Consider the following 17148-nt stretch of genomic DNA (forward strand, 5'->3'; position numbering starts at 1 on the left):
TCCCAGGGCTCGCAACACTAGTGACTGCCTTAGGGCACACTGGCCCTGGGGCACAAAGGCCAGGTGACCGGCTGTGCGTTCCCTTCTTCTATGTAGCGTGTCCTTGCAAGCAGCAGCTCTGTCAAGCACAGCTTTTTACTCTGGTGCATGCCAGAGGCTGTGTGGAGGTGAATCATGTCACAAATCACATCCCTGCTCCCTGTGTAACTAACAGCACAGCTGTGATAGGGCTGGGCTGAAGGATTGGGGCTTCACAGAGCCTGACAGCATGCTCCCCAGGGACTTGATTTCACAGGACTGAGAAGTACATCATTGTGACTGTATGTATGAATGTGTCTGTATCTCTCTGTATGCATGTGTCTGTATGTCTCTGTATGACTGAAAACCCTTTATAACTGTGTATGACTGTGTCTGTATGTCTCTGTATGACTGCATGTGTGTCTGTATGCAGGGCCGTCCTTCTGCATGGGCACGCTGGGCAGTTGCCCAGGGTCCCCACAAGCATGGGGGCCCCACAGCGTTGCCCCATGTACCAGGCCGACAGAGGAAATCCTTTGATCTCCCCTGCCGACCCACGGAGAGCCGGCCCTGCTCGCTTGGTTTGGATCAAAGATCTCCCTCACTGGCCCAAAGGCCCTTCGTTAGTGACCAGGAGGGAGGGAGAACCTGGGAGGCAGTTTCTCCCACGAGCATGCTGGTCTGAGCGTTGCTGTGAGTTGCCGTGGCAATGCTCTGACACAGCATTCTGCTTGCGGGAGGAGTGAAGACAACCTGCAGCCAGAGGAGCTGCAGACTGTAGATCATTACTCACCACCGGACCACCAGGGTTGGCAGTGTCCCCCCTCCCACCAAAGGTAAGAAAAAGGGTGGGGGCACATGAAGCTTTTTTTTTTAATTATTTAAAAAATAAATAAAAAACAAAACAAAAAATATTTTCCCAATGCACCCTCCTCCCCCCTACACACAGAGCACTCCTCACATAGCACCCCTCACACTCACACACAACACCCCTCACACACACACAGTACCCCTCTCAGTCACACAGCACCCCTCACACTGAGGGTGATGTCACCACGTTAAACTCAATTCAACATAGACATTTCCATCAACAGATAACAAAATATTATTTTGGAGATAGTTTATACAATTTGTATGACATTGCCTTTAATTCGAAATGTACAGCATACATCAAGTAGAAAAGGATGTAGTCTTTTCATCCAAGTCCTTACCTCTTCAGATGGCAGATCACATATTTCAAGGTGTCGTAGTTAGGTTCTGGAAGATTTCTCACCAGTTCTTTGATGGTCTCTGATCTCTCCTCGGTGTCAGAAATTTCTGTGCAGAAATAAAAAAGAATGTCAGCTTTACTGAAAAGTTATTTTACTTTACTCACAAAATCAGTCATATGGGAAAGGTCAAATTTCCTGTTGGGAAATGTTAACATGCTTTGCTATCACAAGTCACAAAAATAAAATGATTTCTTTAACTATGGTCTTGATTTAAAATATTTTGATAAACTTTTTCTATATATATATATATATATATATATATATATATATTTATATATATTTTTTTTTCCAAAATGTTAATATCAAATTAATTTAAAAAATTAAAAAATGTGAAAATATTAAAATAGTTTTCAGAATATTAAATCATTTTTAAAGTTTATCCTAAACAATTGGCCTTATTTAAATAAACTTTACAAATGAGTCAAAACTGTTAGAAAACTTTCCGAAGGATTTATCTATGGAATGTCTATGGGAATTTTTGTGGATAAATCATTAGGAAAGATTTTCTTACAGAATCTTGTGGTAATCTTAATAATTTGAAGCCTATGCTTTGAGTCAGGTTCAATGTACATCTTGAAACACAAATTGCACCAATCAACAAAGCATTTGATTTGATTGACATTTATAACTCATACAGGAGAGTGTGATCTCAATGGATAAGACCTAGTGAAGACACAGTTTATATTTATTGTATTTATCTAAAACAACGGTAGTCAAACTTTTAATACCTACTGCCCACTTTTGTATCTTTGTTGATGGTAACATTTCCTTACCGCCCACCAGTGTGGCAGTAACTAATTTTAAAGCGCAAGTGCAATTTTTTAAATTTATTTATTTTATAAAAGGAGGGTTTTTTTGTTTTCTTTTTAATATATACTTAAATGTATATATATATTTTTCTATGTGTGTCTGTGAGATGCTGTGTGCGAGGGGGCAGTGTGTGCGTGTGCGAGGGGGCAGTGTGTGCGTGTGTGAGGGGGCAGTGTGTGCGTGTGCGAGGGGGGCAGTATATTTGTGTGCGGGGGTAGTCTGGTTGTGTGTGTGTGAGGGGGCAGTCTGTGTGTGTGTGAGGGGGCCAGTGTGTGTGTGTGTGTCTGAAGGGTGCATAGGGTCTATGCTGTGTGAAGGTGGGTGAGATGTGAAAATCTATCTTAATGTCTCCCCCTCCCTTCTTCTTACCTTTTACTAGGTAAAATGTGATTCTCCTATCCTCCTGCGAGCCCAGCACTGTATCTGAGCGTTGCCATGCCCTTCCCTTCCCCTGCTGGAACTAAGTGCAAGCGGGCCGGTGAGGGAGATCTTTGATCTCCTTACCAGCCCAAGAGGGCTTACAGCAAGCATGTCAAACTCGGTGAGTCGTGAGTTTGCCATGCTTACTAAAGTGGTGTAGGCACCTGCTCTCCCCACATTGCAGGTGCTCTGCCAAAACTACCCAGCCAGAGAGGAGAGGGTCTTGGTGGCAGTGAGGGAGCTCAGTCTTTCTGCTCCTCACTGCTTCCTCACACACACCCACTGTAGTGATGCCGGGTGCCGGAATAAGACGTCATTCCGGCACCCGGTATCACTAAACTGCACACGTGAGGAAGCAGGAAAACTGAGCTCCCAAGAGAAGATCAGGGAGAGGCCCAACACCAGCTCCCAAAGGTAGGGAGCAATAAATAAAATGATGTGAGTGTGTGCAAGAATGTGTAAATGTGTGTGTCTGTCTGTCTGTCTGTCAGTGTGTGTGTGTCTGTCAGGGTGAGTGTGTGTCTGTCAGAGAGTGTGTCTGTCAGAGAGTGTGTGTCTGTCAGAGAGTGTGTGTGTGTGTCTGTCAGTGTGTGTGTGTTTGTGTGTGTCTGTCAGTGTGTGTGTGTGTATGTCAGAGTCTGTGTGTCTGTCTGTCTGTCTGTCAGTGAGTGTGTGTCTGTCAGAGAGTGCGTGTCTGCCAGAGTGTGTGTGTGTGTGTGTATCTGTCAGAGAGTGTGTGTGTGTCTGTCAGTAAATGTGTGTCTGTCAGTGTGTGTCTGTCAGTGTGTGTTGGTCAATGTTGCGATGGCCGCGGCTGGACAGTGGAGGACCTGGAGGTGCACGGAGGCACGCAACGCCACGTCACATTGTGACGTGACGTCAACGTGCTCCACTTTCACAGGTTTTCAAGGAGTAGCAGGAGGATCTGTTTGGCACAGGACGTGGATGGCGCCATTGGGGGTATACCAGAGGCTGGACTCCGGAGGCGCATACTGGCAGCGGCAATGTGAGTGGATTCTGATTGTTGGCTAATATTGTTTTTTGGTTTTTTTTAACCCCTTAAGGACACATGACATGTGTGACATGTCATGATTCCCTTTTATTCCAGAAGTTTGGTCCTTAAGGGGTTAAACAAGGGCTGGGGTTTAGTAGAGGGGGGGTGCTGTAATTTAGTATAGAGGGGGGAATGGGATTTAGTACAGAGGTGGGGAATGGGATTTAGTACAGAGGTGGGGAATGGGATTTAGTACAGAGGTGGGGAATGGGATTTAGTACAGAGGGGGGTCTGGGATTTATTACAGAGGGAAGGACTGGGATTTAGTACAAAAGGGAGGACTGGGGTTTAGTAGAGGGGGATGCTTAAACCTTGTTTATGTGGCCCGTGCTAGCCTTTGAGTTTGACATGCTTGGCTTACAGCAAGGCTGTCTCTGCATGGGGCAGCAGGGGAGATGAAAGGATCTTCCCTGCCGACCTTGTTCCACGGCCATTGAGGCCAGGGCCGGACTGGCCCACCGTGATACCGGGAAATTTCCCGGTGGGCCGCTGGCATCTGGGGCCGGGCAGGCAGCTGGCTGACCTGCGGCCGCTGGCTGGGGGAGCCCTTTTGGCGGCCGCTGGCTGGGGGAGCCCTTCTGGCGGCCGCTGGGGAAGCAGGCTGTTCTGTCTCTGCTCCCCCACCCCAGCGCGCAGCTTAATGAGACCGAGGCCGGAATATGACGTCATATTCCGGCCGCGGTCTCATTAAGCTGCGCTAGGGCAGGGGCGCAGAGACAGAACAGCCTGCTTCCCCAGCGCCCGCCAGAAGGGCTCCCCCAGCCAGCGGCCGCCAGAACGGCTCCCTCTGCGGCCGCCAGAAGAGCCAGCTCCCCCATGCAGCCACCATCAAACTGAGCTCCCCATGCGGCCGCCAGCACAAAGGTAAAAATGATGTGTGTCAGTGTGAGTGTATGTGTGTGTGTCATGGTGTGTGTGTGTGTCTGCCTGTGTCATTGTGTGTGTGTGTGTCATTGTGTGTGTGTGTGTGTCATTGTGTGTGTGTGTGTCATTGTGTGTGTCTGTGTCATTGTGTGTGTCTGTCTCTGTCTGTCATGGTGTGTGTGTGTGTCTGTCTGTGTCATTGTGTGTCTCTGTCTGTGTCATTGTGTGTCTCTGTCTGTGTCATGGTGTGTGTGTCTCTGTCTGTCATGGTGTGTCTGTCTGTGTCATGGGGTGTGTGTGTGTGTCTCTGTGTCATGGTGTGTGTCTCTCTGTGTCATGGTGTGTGTGTGTCTCTGTCTGTCATGGGGTGTGTGTCTGTGTCACGGTGTGTGTGTTTGTCATGGAATGTGTGTGTGTCTGTCTGTGTCATGTAATGTGTGTGTGTGTGTGTCTGTCTGTGTCACGGTGTGTGTGTGTGTCTGTGTCACGGTGTGTGTGTGTGTCTGTGTCACGGTCTCTCTGTGTCGTGGTGTGTGTCTGCATTGTGTCATGTAATGTGTGTTTGTGTCACGGTCTTTCTGTGTTATGGTGTGTATGTGTGTGTCACGGTGTGTGTGTGTGTGTCTGTGTCACGGTCTGTCTGTGTCATGGTGTGTGTCTGTCATGCTATGTGTGTGTGTATGTGTGTTTTTGCTCACCTTTTTTTTTTCCACACGTCGTGCTGGTCTCCCCTCAACTGGCCCTGCCTCTATGGCTGAGATCATCAGGACCAATATTTTATATTGGAAAAAGCAATATATATATATATATATATATATATATTATATAATCAATCATCTAGGGTGGCAAGACATAGCCTTACATATTACATGCGACAATATATGGCGCAATGACTTATGGGGCTGGCATAGATTTTTTTTCATGGGCTGTTTTGGAATCCCCAGTCCGGCCCTGATTGAGGCCCACTGGGCATTTTATGCAGAACCAGGGCCGGATTAACATAGGGGCTGATGGAGCTGCAGCTCCAGGCCCAGGCCTATGGAATAGGCCCATTGATTTAAAAAAAAAAAAAAAAATATTATTATTTTTTTTTTTTTTACATTTTTTTTTTTTTTACACACTACGCATAGGGTTGCCAGGTATTTCTCATGTATTTCTTAGGGTTGCCAGGTATTTCTCAGAAGTATTTCTCAGGTAATTGAGGCTGCCTAGCCGGTGCCGGTATTGCAGTAATACCGGCAATACAAATGTCTGTCTCAGTATAAACAGAGATTATTCTGCAGTACCAGCGCCGGCCAGTAGGGGTCGCTGTTTGTGTGGATAGAGGCAGTGATAAGAAGTTACGGCATCTCCCTCCCTGCCTCTCTCTACTCACTGATCCATGGGGGAGCAGCTCTGCACAGAGAGTCCAGACAGCAGCTCAGAGACATGGGGATGCTGAGACATTGGGACACTGGGGAACATGGAGACCCTGAGACACTAGGGACACAGTGGCCCCATGTCTCGCGGTGGCCACTAGTCTGTGTCCCCATGTCTCCCAGCCACTGTCCCTAGTGTCTCAGTGGACCCATGTCTGCCAGTGTTACCATGTGTCCCCTAGTGTCCTAGTGACATTGGGACATTGGGAGACATGGGGACACAGACTCTAAGGGACACTGGAAGACATGGGGATACAAACATTAGGGGACACTGGGGGACACTGAGACACTAGGGGACAATGAGAGACATGGAAACACTGGGGGACACAGGGAGACATGGGGACACTGGGCGACTTTGAGACCTAGGAGCAGGCCCGGACTGGCCATCGGGCACACCGGGCAAATGCCCGGTGGGCCGCGGTGGCCATGGGCCGAGGCCGGCAGGGGAAGGTCCCAGGATCTCCCCTGCCGGTCTATGCAGGGCCGGCACTATCCGAGCGCCGGCCCCGCTGTTTTCAATGAAGGGCCGGTGAGGAGATCAGAGATCTCCCTCACCGGCCCCCTTGGAGAGACATGCGGCTGGGGAGGGAGGTAGAGGACCCGGCGGAGCTCTATCTTGCAGCTCCGCCGGGTTCCTCTCGCGAGATCGGCGCGTTGCCATGGCAACGACCGGATCTCGCGAGAGTGAACTCTAGCCCTCAGGCTAGAGTTCACTCACCACTGGACCACCAGGGATGGTGTCGGAGTGCCGGTCCCCCCCTCCCACTCACCAGCATGCCGGTCCCCCCCTCCCAGGCTAAAGGTAAGAAGGGAGGGGGGGACATAATGCATACTCTTTTATTTTATTTTACCCCCCCAACACTCAATCCCTTCTAACATTCACACACAGCACACACATCACTATCACACACAGCACTCTCACTCCCATCACACACAGCACTCTCACTCCCATCACACACAGCACTCTCACTCCCATCACACACAGCACTCTCACACCCATCACACACAGAACTCTCACACCCATCACACTCAGCACTATCACAAAACACATCATACACAGCACTCTCACACACATCACACTCAGCACTCACGCACATCATCCACAGCACTATCACACTCGGCACTCTCACACACAGCACTCACACACATCACATTTAGGACTCACACACACATCACACTCAGCACTATCACAAAACACATCATACACAGCACTCTCACACACATCACACACAGCACTCTCACACATCATCCACAGCACTATCACACTCGCCACTCTCACACACATCACACACAGCACTCTCACACATCATCCACAGCACTATCACACTCGGCACTCTCACACACAGCACCCTCACACACATCACCCTCAGCACTCACACACATCATCCACAGCACTATCACACTCAGCACTCTCACACACATCACACTCAGCACTATCACAAAACACATCATACACAGCACTCTCACACACATCATACACAGCACCCTCACACACATCACACACAGCATCCATCATACACACATACTGCACCCCTCACATACACACCGAACCTCCCCAACACACTGCACCACACACATACACAATACTTCCAAATATATATATATATATATATATATATATATATATATATATATATATATACATATGCACACACACACTACATTCCTGACATACACACTCTGGATACCCTATACACACACTAGATTCCTTGTAAGCAAACACATACTACACCCCTAAACACACACTCTCTACAAACACTACATCACATATACACACACACACACACACTATAGCCTGTATGCACACACTTGCTACATCCCCTATACACACATTCTTTACAGACCCTAGCCACATATGCATTACATTACACCACAAACACAACACGACTAAAACCGACCTTATTACACAATACCACACCACAATTAGCTCACTCTATACACACACACACACACACTCCCACAAGCAGGCTCCAAACACAGCACGATACTCTTTCCTGGCATTTTTGTCTCCTGGTATCCATTTATAGAGACACCAGAGACAAGTTGCAAGGAAACACAGTGCAAGCATGTTATTAAATTTGCTTGCACTGTGCAGAACAAATACAGGGCTTTTTTCTCATGCTAGAGCTCTTTAGCAGAGCTCTGCGCATAGTCTGCCCTGGCCTGCACTTTGAGAAGGGGGCGTGTTTGTCGTTAGTGACGACAAAACACACCCTCTCTGCACCGCCCCTTCTTAGTGGGCCGCTGTGATAAAGAAAATGCCCGGGCCGAATATTTATCCCAGTCCGGCCCTGCCTAGGAGACATGGGGCACTCCCAGTGTCCCCACATCTCCCAGCCAGTGTCCCTAGTATCTCAGTATCCCCATGTGTCCCTGGTGTCTCTCAGTGTCTGTAGTGTGCCAGTGTCCCTAGTGTTTCCTAGTCTCCCCTAGTCCCCCAATGTCCCCTAGTATAAAAGAAAAAATCTCAGGCACTCACTGTAATAGATTTAGGCAGGTTTATTGGACACCGCAACGTTTCGACCTTTACCCAGGTCTTTATCAAGTCTCCAATGTCCCCTAGGTATCAGTGTCCCCTATGTATCAGAGTGTCTCAGTGCCCGATGTCTCTCAGTGCCCGTAGTGTCTCAGTGTCCCCTAGTATAAAATAAAAAAATCTCAGGCACTCACTGTGATAGCTTTAGGCAGGTGAATTGGACACTGCAACATTTTGACCTGTGCCCAGGTCTTTATCAAGTCTCCAGTGCCCCCTACATATATCACAGTGTCTCAGTGCCCCATGTCTCCCAGTGTCCCCTCGTGTCTATCACCCTGTGTCCCCATGTCTCCCAGTGTCCCCAAGAGTCTCAGTGTCCCCAGGTCTCCCAGTGTTCCCTAGTATCTGTGTCCCCATGTCTCCCAGTGTCCCAATGTCTCTCAATGTCCCCTAGTGTCCTAGTGACAGACACTAAGGGACTGGGAGACATGGGGACACAGACATGCACCCTTTTTGTGTATGTTCGCCCTTTCGGACATTCTGGTTATGTGATTTGTGTCAGTGGCCCACCCTTTTACCGCATCCATAGACTTCCTGCTTTACTGGACACTGCTGTTAGGGGGTATGGGTTTACTTGAAAGATGAAAGCGTGAGATTAGCAAAGGGTATGTGTTTTTTCAAAGCTGCATCCTATGAGTTTCCCTCCAGCACCATCTCCATCAGATACATGACGCTTAGGAGGTAGGACTGTTTTAGTGTTTTGGGTCAATAAGATTTTGTAATTAGGCCCATCATAATTATCAGCACCAGGCCCACTGGGCTCTTAATCCGGCCCTGTGCAGAACCCACCACTGCCCCGACAAAAATCCCAAACCTACGGACCAGGTTGACTACCCTTGATCTAACTCATGTTCCATTTTATGCACCACTGATCTCCTCTGTTTGTTGGATAGGCATGTCTACTTACGGATAGAAGCTACAAACTCGTCGAACATGTTAAATGGGATGAGAGGCTCAGGTAGCTCACGGAAAAACATTTTCAGGGCACCAGTGATGACATGAATGTCTTCCCACTCACTGCTGGCCAGGTCCAATTTTTCTTCTGTGTTTACCGAGAATAAAATAAATATATGAAAAAAAAGTTTATAAACATTGCATAGCTCAGCTTTGACATATTGAAGAATGGACGTATATTTCTGTGCCTCGTAACTGTCCAAATATCATATATCACATTCATTAGTCACTAGCAGGTTTCTCTTTCACTCTGTTGATTTATTTACTTATCTCCCTTATATAAACAATAGACAGTTCGATTGTCAGCAAGCAACGGTTTACTGCGTGTTATGAACTACGGTATATCTTTGTTGAATTCATTCATTCATTTATTTATTCATGCAGGGGGGGGGGGGCAGTGAGCTTTTTTCAGACCACATGTATTGGTACTGGGGCAGTTGTCACGTGTTACCACGACAATGCTCCACCAGAAGGGGTAATAGAAATTGTCTGCACCAGTCGAAGGTGCAGACCAAAGGATGCACCCACTGGATCACCAAGGATCTGTTTCCCTCCCTCCCTCCCTGGCCCAAGGTATGCAAGGGGTAGGTGGGTAAACATAATTTTAAAACTATATATGTTTTTTATATGTACCCCACCCGGTGCACTGAACAGTCCCTATTCTACCAACACACACATTAGTTAATATCACCCCCAACACATACAACAGCCCCATTTCCTCCAACCCTCACACAACAGTCCCTTCCTCTCCCAGACACACACTATAGCCCCTATCCCCCTGCACACAAACACTACAACCACTATCCCTCTCTCACAAAACATTCACATTTCAGCCAACACACACACATAACAGCCTCTTTCCCCAGACCTACCCTACAGACTCTATTCCTCAAACACCCTACAGCATCCACCCCCCAAGCATACCTAACAGCCTCTATTTCTTCTCACCCTACAGATACCATTCACCACACCTTACAGCTCCCATCCCCCAAACATACCTAACAGCCCCTATCCACCCCCCACCCTACAGATCCCATCCACCACACCTTACAGCCCCAATCACCCAAACATACCTAACAGCCCCTATCTGCTACCCACCATAAAGATCCCATCCCCCAAACACACCTAACAGCCCATAGCTGCCTCCCCACCCTATGGATCCCATCCACCACACCCTACAGCCTCCATCCCTCAAACATACCTAACAGCCCCTATCTACCACCACACCCTACAACTCCCATCCCCCAAACATACCTAAAAGCCCCTATCTGCCCCCCCACCCTGCAGATCCCATCCACCACACCATACAGCCCCCATACTCCAAACATACCTAACAGCCCCTATTTGCCCCTCTCACCCTACAGATACCATCCCTCAGACATAACCTGCAGCCCCCATTCCCTCACCCAGCTTACAGCTCCCTGTTCACTTACCCATTCACTTACTTAGCCACATTCACCATCCATTCATACCCCAAACTAGTCACATAAGCCATCCAATCATACCCCAAACTAGTCACATTCACTCATTCAGTCACATACACCAAACATTTTGTATATATGAATGGGGGAAGGGGTTCATTGAGGAAACTGACCATGGGTCAACAAGGATGATAAATCCAGCTCCGTATCTGGGGAGGAGTACTTGCCCTGGATCCGTATGTGAAATAGCCCTCTTAACTTGCCCTACCTTGTATGTTTGTAAACATTCTCATCAGCATTGCAAAAAATTATTGCATTGTGATTTCCGTTTAATGCTACGCTTCACTCTGTATAACATTGTGCAATACAATACAGTACTTTAGCAACTATAACTGCCGTATTTACTAAACAGTTTGCTACCTCAAATTGAAAACATCTTGCAAATTTAAGATAAAAAATAGCCTAGGTTGAATGAAAATTCCCAGCTCACTCAGTACGAGATTTTCCCCAACTCGGCTTTAATTCAGTTGCTTTAATTTTGCTAAATTTATCTAAAAATTCTACTTTTAACGAATCATTTTGACTATAAAACAAATCAAAGTATTTAAGCTAAGCTTCTTAACAGATCACTGTGGCATTAGAAATACAAAGTTTTCCTAAGGCTAGAATGTTATACCATCTTATCAGATTCAGGGCCCTCACCCACCGCGCATGGCTATTACCCATTGGGAAGGTAGTAGCCATGCGCGGCAATTACCATGCTGAGACAGTCAGCATCTTCTCATTGAGATGCCGAACGTCAGTGCTGCAATCTTTGCAGGACGGCAACCATGAAGCCCACCTTTTCTTAGAAAAGATAGTGTTAACACTGCTGAGCCTGCAGGGACAATCATCCCCTGTGCCCCACAACCACTATATTAAGCAATAATGTTTTTAGTGCCCAAAGTGTCCCTTTAAATTACGCTCCGGGCACCAATAAAACTTTAATAGGTTTTAGACTCATTAATACAATGAAAGAAATTCTTCAGGCACTCAAGGTGTTAAAGACGCAGGCAGTTTTAAAAAAACAAAAAAGCAACGTTTCAACCTACTATGAGGTCTTTGTCAAGACTCCTTAATAGGCTCTAAGCTTATTAATATGCTGTATGCTTTATTGCATACTCAAATCTCAAAAAAAAAAAAAAAAAAAAGGCTAATAAAGATTTGATCATGCATAAAATACAGGTCAAATGCTTTAAAGTTGCACTGGTGCCTAGAGTACCCCTTAATATGCATGTCTACTGTATTTAAAATACATTTCCTTTTCATGTTTCCATTTTTCCGCCTTCCATTATTTTCTCATTTTCTCTCATTTGAAATGATATTGTTTGATCTTAAAAGACAATATCCATTTTATTCATGTCCACGATACTTGTTTTCTAAATTTTAATAAATGTAGCTGATACTTGGTGGGGATCCTGAGAGTCAGTGCGCTTCCCTCCAACCTGTTTTGGAAGTAATAGTCTCCCATTTCTTACGACTTACCAATGGTGTGTAAAGAAAACTAAAAGCAAAAACACATTACAGAAAATCCAGTAATTCTCAGTGCTTTAAGCAAACAACAGAATAAGGCCAATAGCACACAAATACATAAATACTAAATTTTGTGTTAGGTTTCTAAAGAAAGTTAAAAGCAACAAGGTGGCATTGATGATAGATATACATGGAGCTGGTAAAGGCAAGGCAGCAAAATAGGTTACTGGGGAGCATCAGCTGGGACATACATGGTTTTTGTAGCCAAAACACAAAGGGGGCAAAGCTCATTGGCTACCTTGGGACAGCTGCTCCGGAAATAGGTATCGTCCGTCCGTTGTTACTGCCCTCTCTGTAAGATAACAGGTAGTCTAGTGGTTGATTAAAGGTTAGGAGTAGGACAGAATTTGGAGCAGGTTCATGTGTCCATAGAGTAGCAGAATTCTGAAAACTAGTAATGTATAAGATTTCTATTTGACTCAATGGAATATCAATTCTGCTGTTCCCTGCAGCAGAAATGATTTGAAGAGACACTCAATATGCACTTACATTGAAGAAATACTGTGTAATTACCAATTCCAAGAACAGATAGACATATAATGCGCCTAATTGGAATACCTTTTGGAATAACCCATCTCTCCTCTAATCCTACATCCGTCCTACATAAATGGCTTAGGTACATTGAAGGAATAAATAGCAACTTGAATCCAAATAAATGTAGATCCTTGTCTTTTATTGAAAATTTAAATAAGTGAATATGCTTGGCACTGCTTACAATGTTTAACTTCCTGAAAAACACGGGCAGAAATATCTTCCTATACAGCTGCTATTTTCGATGCGATTTAGAATTGTTGCTGTAATACAATGGACATAGCCAGTCATCCTGCTTGCTGTTAGAAGCAGGGAAATATTAGAAATATAGAAACATAGAATGTGATGGCTGATAAGGACCATTCGGTCCATCTAGTCTGTCCAATATTTTAAATACTTTAATAGGTCCCTGGCCTTATCTTATAACTAAGATAGCCTTATGCCTATCCCACGCATGCTTAAACTCCCTCACTGTGTTAATCTCTACCACTTCAGCTGAAAGGCTATTCCATGCGTCCACTACCTTCTCTGTAAATTAATACTTCCTGAAACCATGTTCTTCTTTTAATATTTAATACGTATTGTTATTACTGTGTATTTATGAAGATTATTTCTAAATTGCACTAAAACGAGCAGGAATACTGGTGTAAAATAAATCAGATCAGATCATTATTGAAAAATTGCTGGTGATCATTCTCTTTCTATATGTGCAAAATTCAATCCTTAAACTGGAAGATTACTAACCCTCATGCTGCCAAACCAATCATAATGGGTGCATGGTAGAACAAGAATGGTACAAAAATGGTATGTTTTGTTTTTTTAAATGGTGTGTTATCATGGGGGATGAGAATAGAAAAAAGATCAATCGAGTACACAGCTGGGATGGAAACTTAATGTTTAAATTTGAGATATTAGCCCCAAATGCACAAGTTAATAGATTTCCATTCATCTGTTTACAAATACTATGACAATCTGATTTTTGATGGATGTGTACATGATAAAGATAAAAGCTAAATGTGTCTTACCTCGATCTACGACAAATCTCAGTTTCTGTATGGTGGACAAGTTTCCATTTACTCTATAAATCCCATCAGCATCCAGTCCTAGGAGACACAAATATAAATGACCTTCCTAGTTGTTTAACAGTATTCACAATAATAAAGTGTAATGTTCTAAACTATGATTTCTCCCATTGTAGTACTCTACATCCATATGTTGCAGTCATTTCCTTAAGATTGTTGCAACATCAGAGAATATTGGGACAAAGTATCTATTGTTGTAAAGCATGCTCGAGTCCCTACTGACTACTGCCCAGGGCAACTCTACATGATTCTTGTTTCCACATAGATCACATGCAGGCCCAATCTCTAAATTTAAAGAAAGGGATTACAGTCAGTCAGCACTCATTAGTTGATCAAAAAATATAAACTGTATAGTTTAGAAATATTAGTCTCCTGATTATAAGCTCAGCTGTTTGACACAGTTTGAGGAAGTTGGTGAGTGAGTTGGAATTTATAATGATATTTAGCCACAGACTATCAAAAATCTCAGAAAGTATTTGTAAGAGAATAGTTCACAATCTCTGATCCCACTTGTGCGCTTTATGTTATCTGCCCCCAATGAATACAAGATAGGTTTATCAAAATCATATTAAAAATCACCCTCAAAATACCAGAACATAAGAGTACCAGTAATCTTGATGTAGCCCTACAATAATACAATTTGTAAATAATCCAATAAAACAAATGCCATCAAAAAAGTACTTCGCTTGTGGGTAGGGCCTGACTGCCAACGGAGATGGTCGCATGGAGCTGAAGCTCCTCTGGGATATTTACTTTTATAGCCTCAAATGGGACTTTGTTGTTGTTAGCTAAATTGTGTCCCTATACTTAAGTACCACTTTGCCAATTGGTTAAACCTGTAGCTGGTGGACACGGCCCATGTTTGACCTTCCTGCAGCCTGATGTTTCAGTTGATGATTAGGAAGCAGCGATCTTCAGCTTTGACTTGGAGCTCTTGAGACCTGTTCCCTCCCCCTAGGCTAGTCGGGGATATATCGGTCCACACAAGGACTTGCAGTGGTCAGCCCGATACAATCTCCAGCTGACCAACACTTTGAAGACTTCTGGCCTAACATCCACACTGTGTACCTTGCTTGGAGCCTACAACCATCCCACAGTTATATACCCACATGGATCTGCCACTCCACTCCTTTGAGCGAATCTGTGAGAAATTCTGGGCGCAGCTACGGGATTGGAGACTTCCCTCCATTCCTGCAAACCGGGTCGGAGTCCAACAGAAATGCACTGCTGTGCAGCCTCTGTCTCATGCGCACCACTAGCATGTTCCCAGAGGGGACTGGAGGAGGAGAAGATGCATGAAGCTGCTGCGGCTGAAGGCAGCATCCCAACGTTTGGACCTCTGTGCAGGCTGTACTTCACACCAACTGAAGAGACACAAGCCTCTTCATCCCCAACATAACTCACCTGATACGGAAGGCTACATGTCATGCTGCCGGGTGAGGGGGCCTGCAGGACCGCAGCGACGAGCCCCAGTCAATGCCATGAGGAAATACATGAAAGGGTGTTGACTGATTTGGTCCAGGCACAGAGGTCTCCATAGTTGGGCAGATGGAGGTGGCAGCTGGAACTCACCTACACTAGGCACTGGTTGAGGGGTCCACAGGCCTTACTCGCAGCTGGGCTGTTATAATATTGGCTTTGCAATGCACTTTGATAGTTGATAGGTTTTAGCTTGTTTTGTTTGTTTTTTAAACCGATTCTTCGTCTAAAACCCATCTAACTAACCAGTGGTATTTCCTCTTTTGGTATCTTTTACAGTACTATTTTATAGCATATCTTACTACCTTTTGGTTTAATGCAATACAATTGTGTAACGAATGTATTTTCGATATCTTTATCTATATATACACACATGTGCAGTCTTTTGCACATTTCATGCAATATCTACACCTCTGTATTGCCATTTATACTTTTCTAAAAATGTATATGTGTGATTGTATGATATTCTACGCACTGCGAGAAAAATTAATTTAAAAAAAAGTACCTCGCTCATTAACAGCTTCTATGCAAAGTCGTACAAACTTTGGAACTGTGCTATTTTCACGATGACAGAGAGCATCCAGGCGGCACCCAAAAACTTGGTCTGCAGAAAAGAGAAAAACAGTAGTATAACTAAAATGAATACACTCCCTGCACGGGTGCATTGCATTTGCACTCATTCTGTACTTTTTCACATGAATGAAAATAGTGTGCCATACTGAACTGAAGCAGCTTTCATATAAAAGAAAAGTTAAAGAAAAACAATAACTTTTCTGGCAAGAGAAATGCGGCAAAGGTATGTAACAATGCTGAATGTATGCATGGAACAACAAGAGCTAATATCCTTTATATGCCATGCTCAATAAAATGCTATGTGAAAATTAAATGAATTTTTAAAAATATATTTAAATAAGAGCATACTACAAAGTAATTAGAATATACTCTGCTTGATAATATGTAGCTGCTTTTGAAGTACAACTCCCAATATCATTACATATTCTGAATCAGATTTGGGAATTAATAGAATTGTAGTGCAGTTTTGAAAAATTACACCATTTTGCCATTTGCTAGCCATCGTTACTCTGAGTGTACACATACAGCATTTAGTGAAAGTAACCTGTCATGGACGCGACAGGGAGGAGGTGTGGTTTGATGCTCTCTTTTGGGATGTTGAAAGGGGTATAAAACCTCAGCACACTGCCAGGCACTGTTACAATCCTAGGGCTCCCAATGATACTGATTTTGATTGAACAGTCCTTATTTCAGGGTTTTATCCCGCTGTCCTGATTGCTTCCTGGTATTTAATTTTCAGAGAACTTTCCCCAGAAAGCATAGTGAGTGCACATCATTAGACATGCTTGTGATATGCTTAGGGCATTCAGAGAGCACTGGAACAGCGATCTCTGTATGGTCCACCATTAGCGGGCTTGAGACCTGCTTATTTTTCAGCGGACCTACCACCTTCATGGCGGACCCGTCACCTTTCTGGGTGGGTACGCTTCCTTTTGGATGGAGTAAGACACACAATAGCTTTACTGGCCTTCCATCTTTTTCTACAAACACCAACATCCGGCTTCAAAAGATGCAGTTGTTGCAGAAATACTCTTAAAGGAGGTTTGTATTGTTATTACGGTATATACATTTCAGAGCAAACCTTTTGGGAATGAGACTTGCTTAGGAGAACACTTTGATGGGCTGGTTTTGTAATGCAACCAATC

At 44.8% G+C, this 17148-nt stretch overlaps 1 protein-coding gene across 2 annotated transcripts in view; it reads right to left on the reverse strand.

The window, feature by feature from the left end:
- LOC134568757 (rho GTPase-activating protein 9-like) overlaps positions 1 to 17148 on the reverse strand; it is a 71559-nt gene that overhangs the window by 23999 nt on the left and 30412 nt on the right. The window contains exons 10-14 of one of the 2 annotated variants that reach the window (XM_063427420.1): positions 15936 to 16034; positions 13895 to 13972; positions 12577 to 12630; positions 9299 to 9433; positions 1230 to 1335 (exon numbers count right to left, since the gene is read on the reverse strand). In XM_063427420.1, the coding sequence (XP_063283490.1) occupies positions 1230 to 1335; positions 9299 to 9433; positions 12577 to 12630; positions 13895 to 13972; positions 15936 to 16034 (472 nt within the window). The remainder of the gene's footprint in view (positions 1 to 1229; positions 1336 to 9298; positions 9434 to 12576; positions 12631 to 13894; positions 13973 to 15935; positions 16035 to 17148) is intronic. The other variant, XM_063427426.1, reaches the window with a different exon arrangement.

Source organism: Pelobates fuscus, chromosome 1 (assembly GCF_036172605.1).
Source record: "Pelobates fuscus isolate aPelFus1 chromosome 1, aPelFus1.pri, whole genome shotgun sequence".
Taxonomy (NCBI): domain Eukaryota; kingdom Metazoa; phylum Chordata; class Amphibia; order Anura; family Pelobatidae; genus Pelobates; species Pelobates fuscus.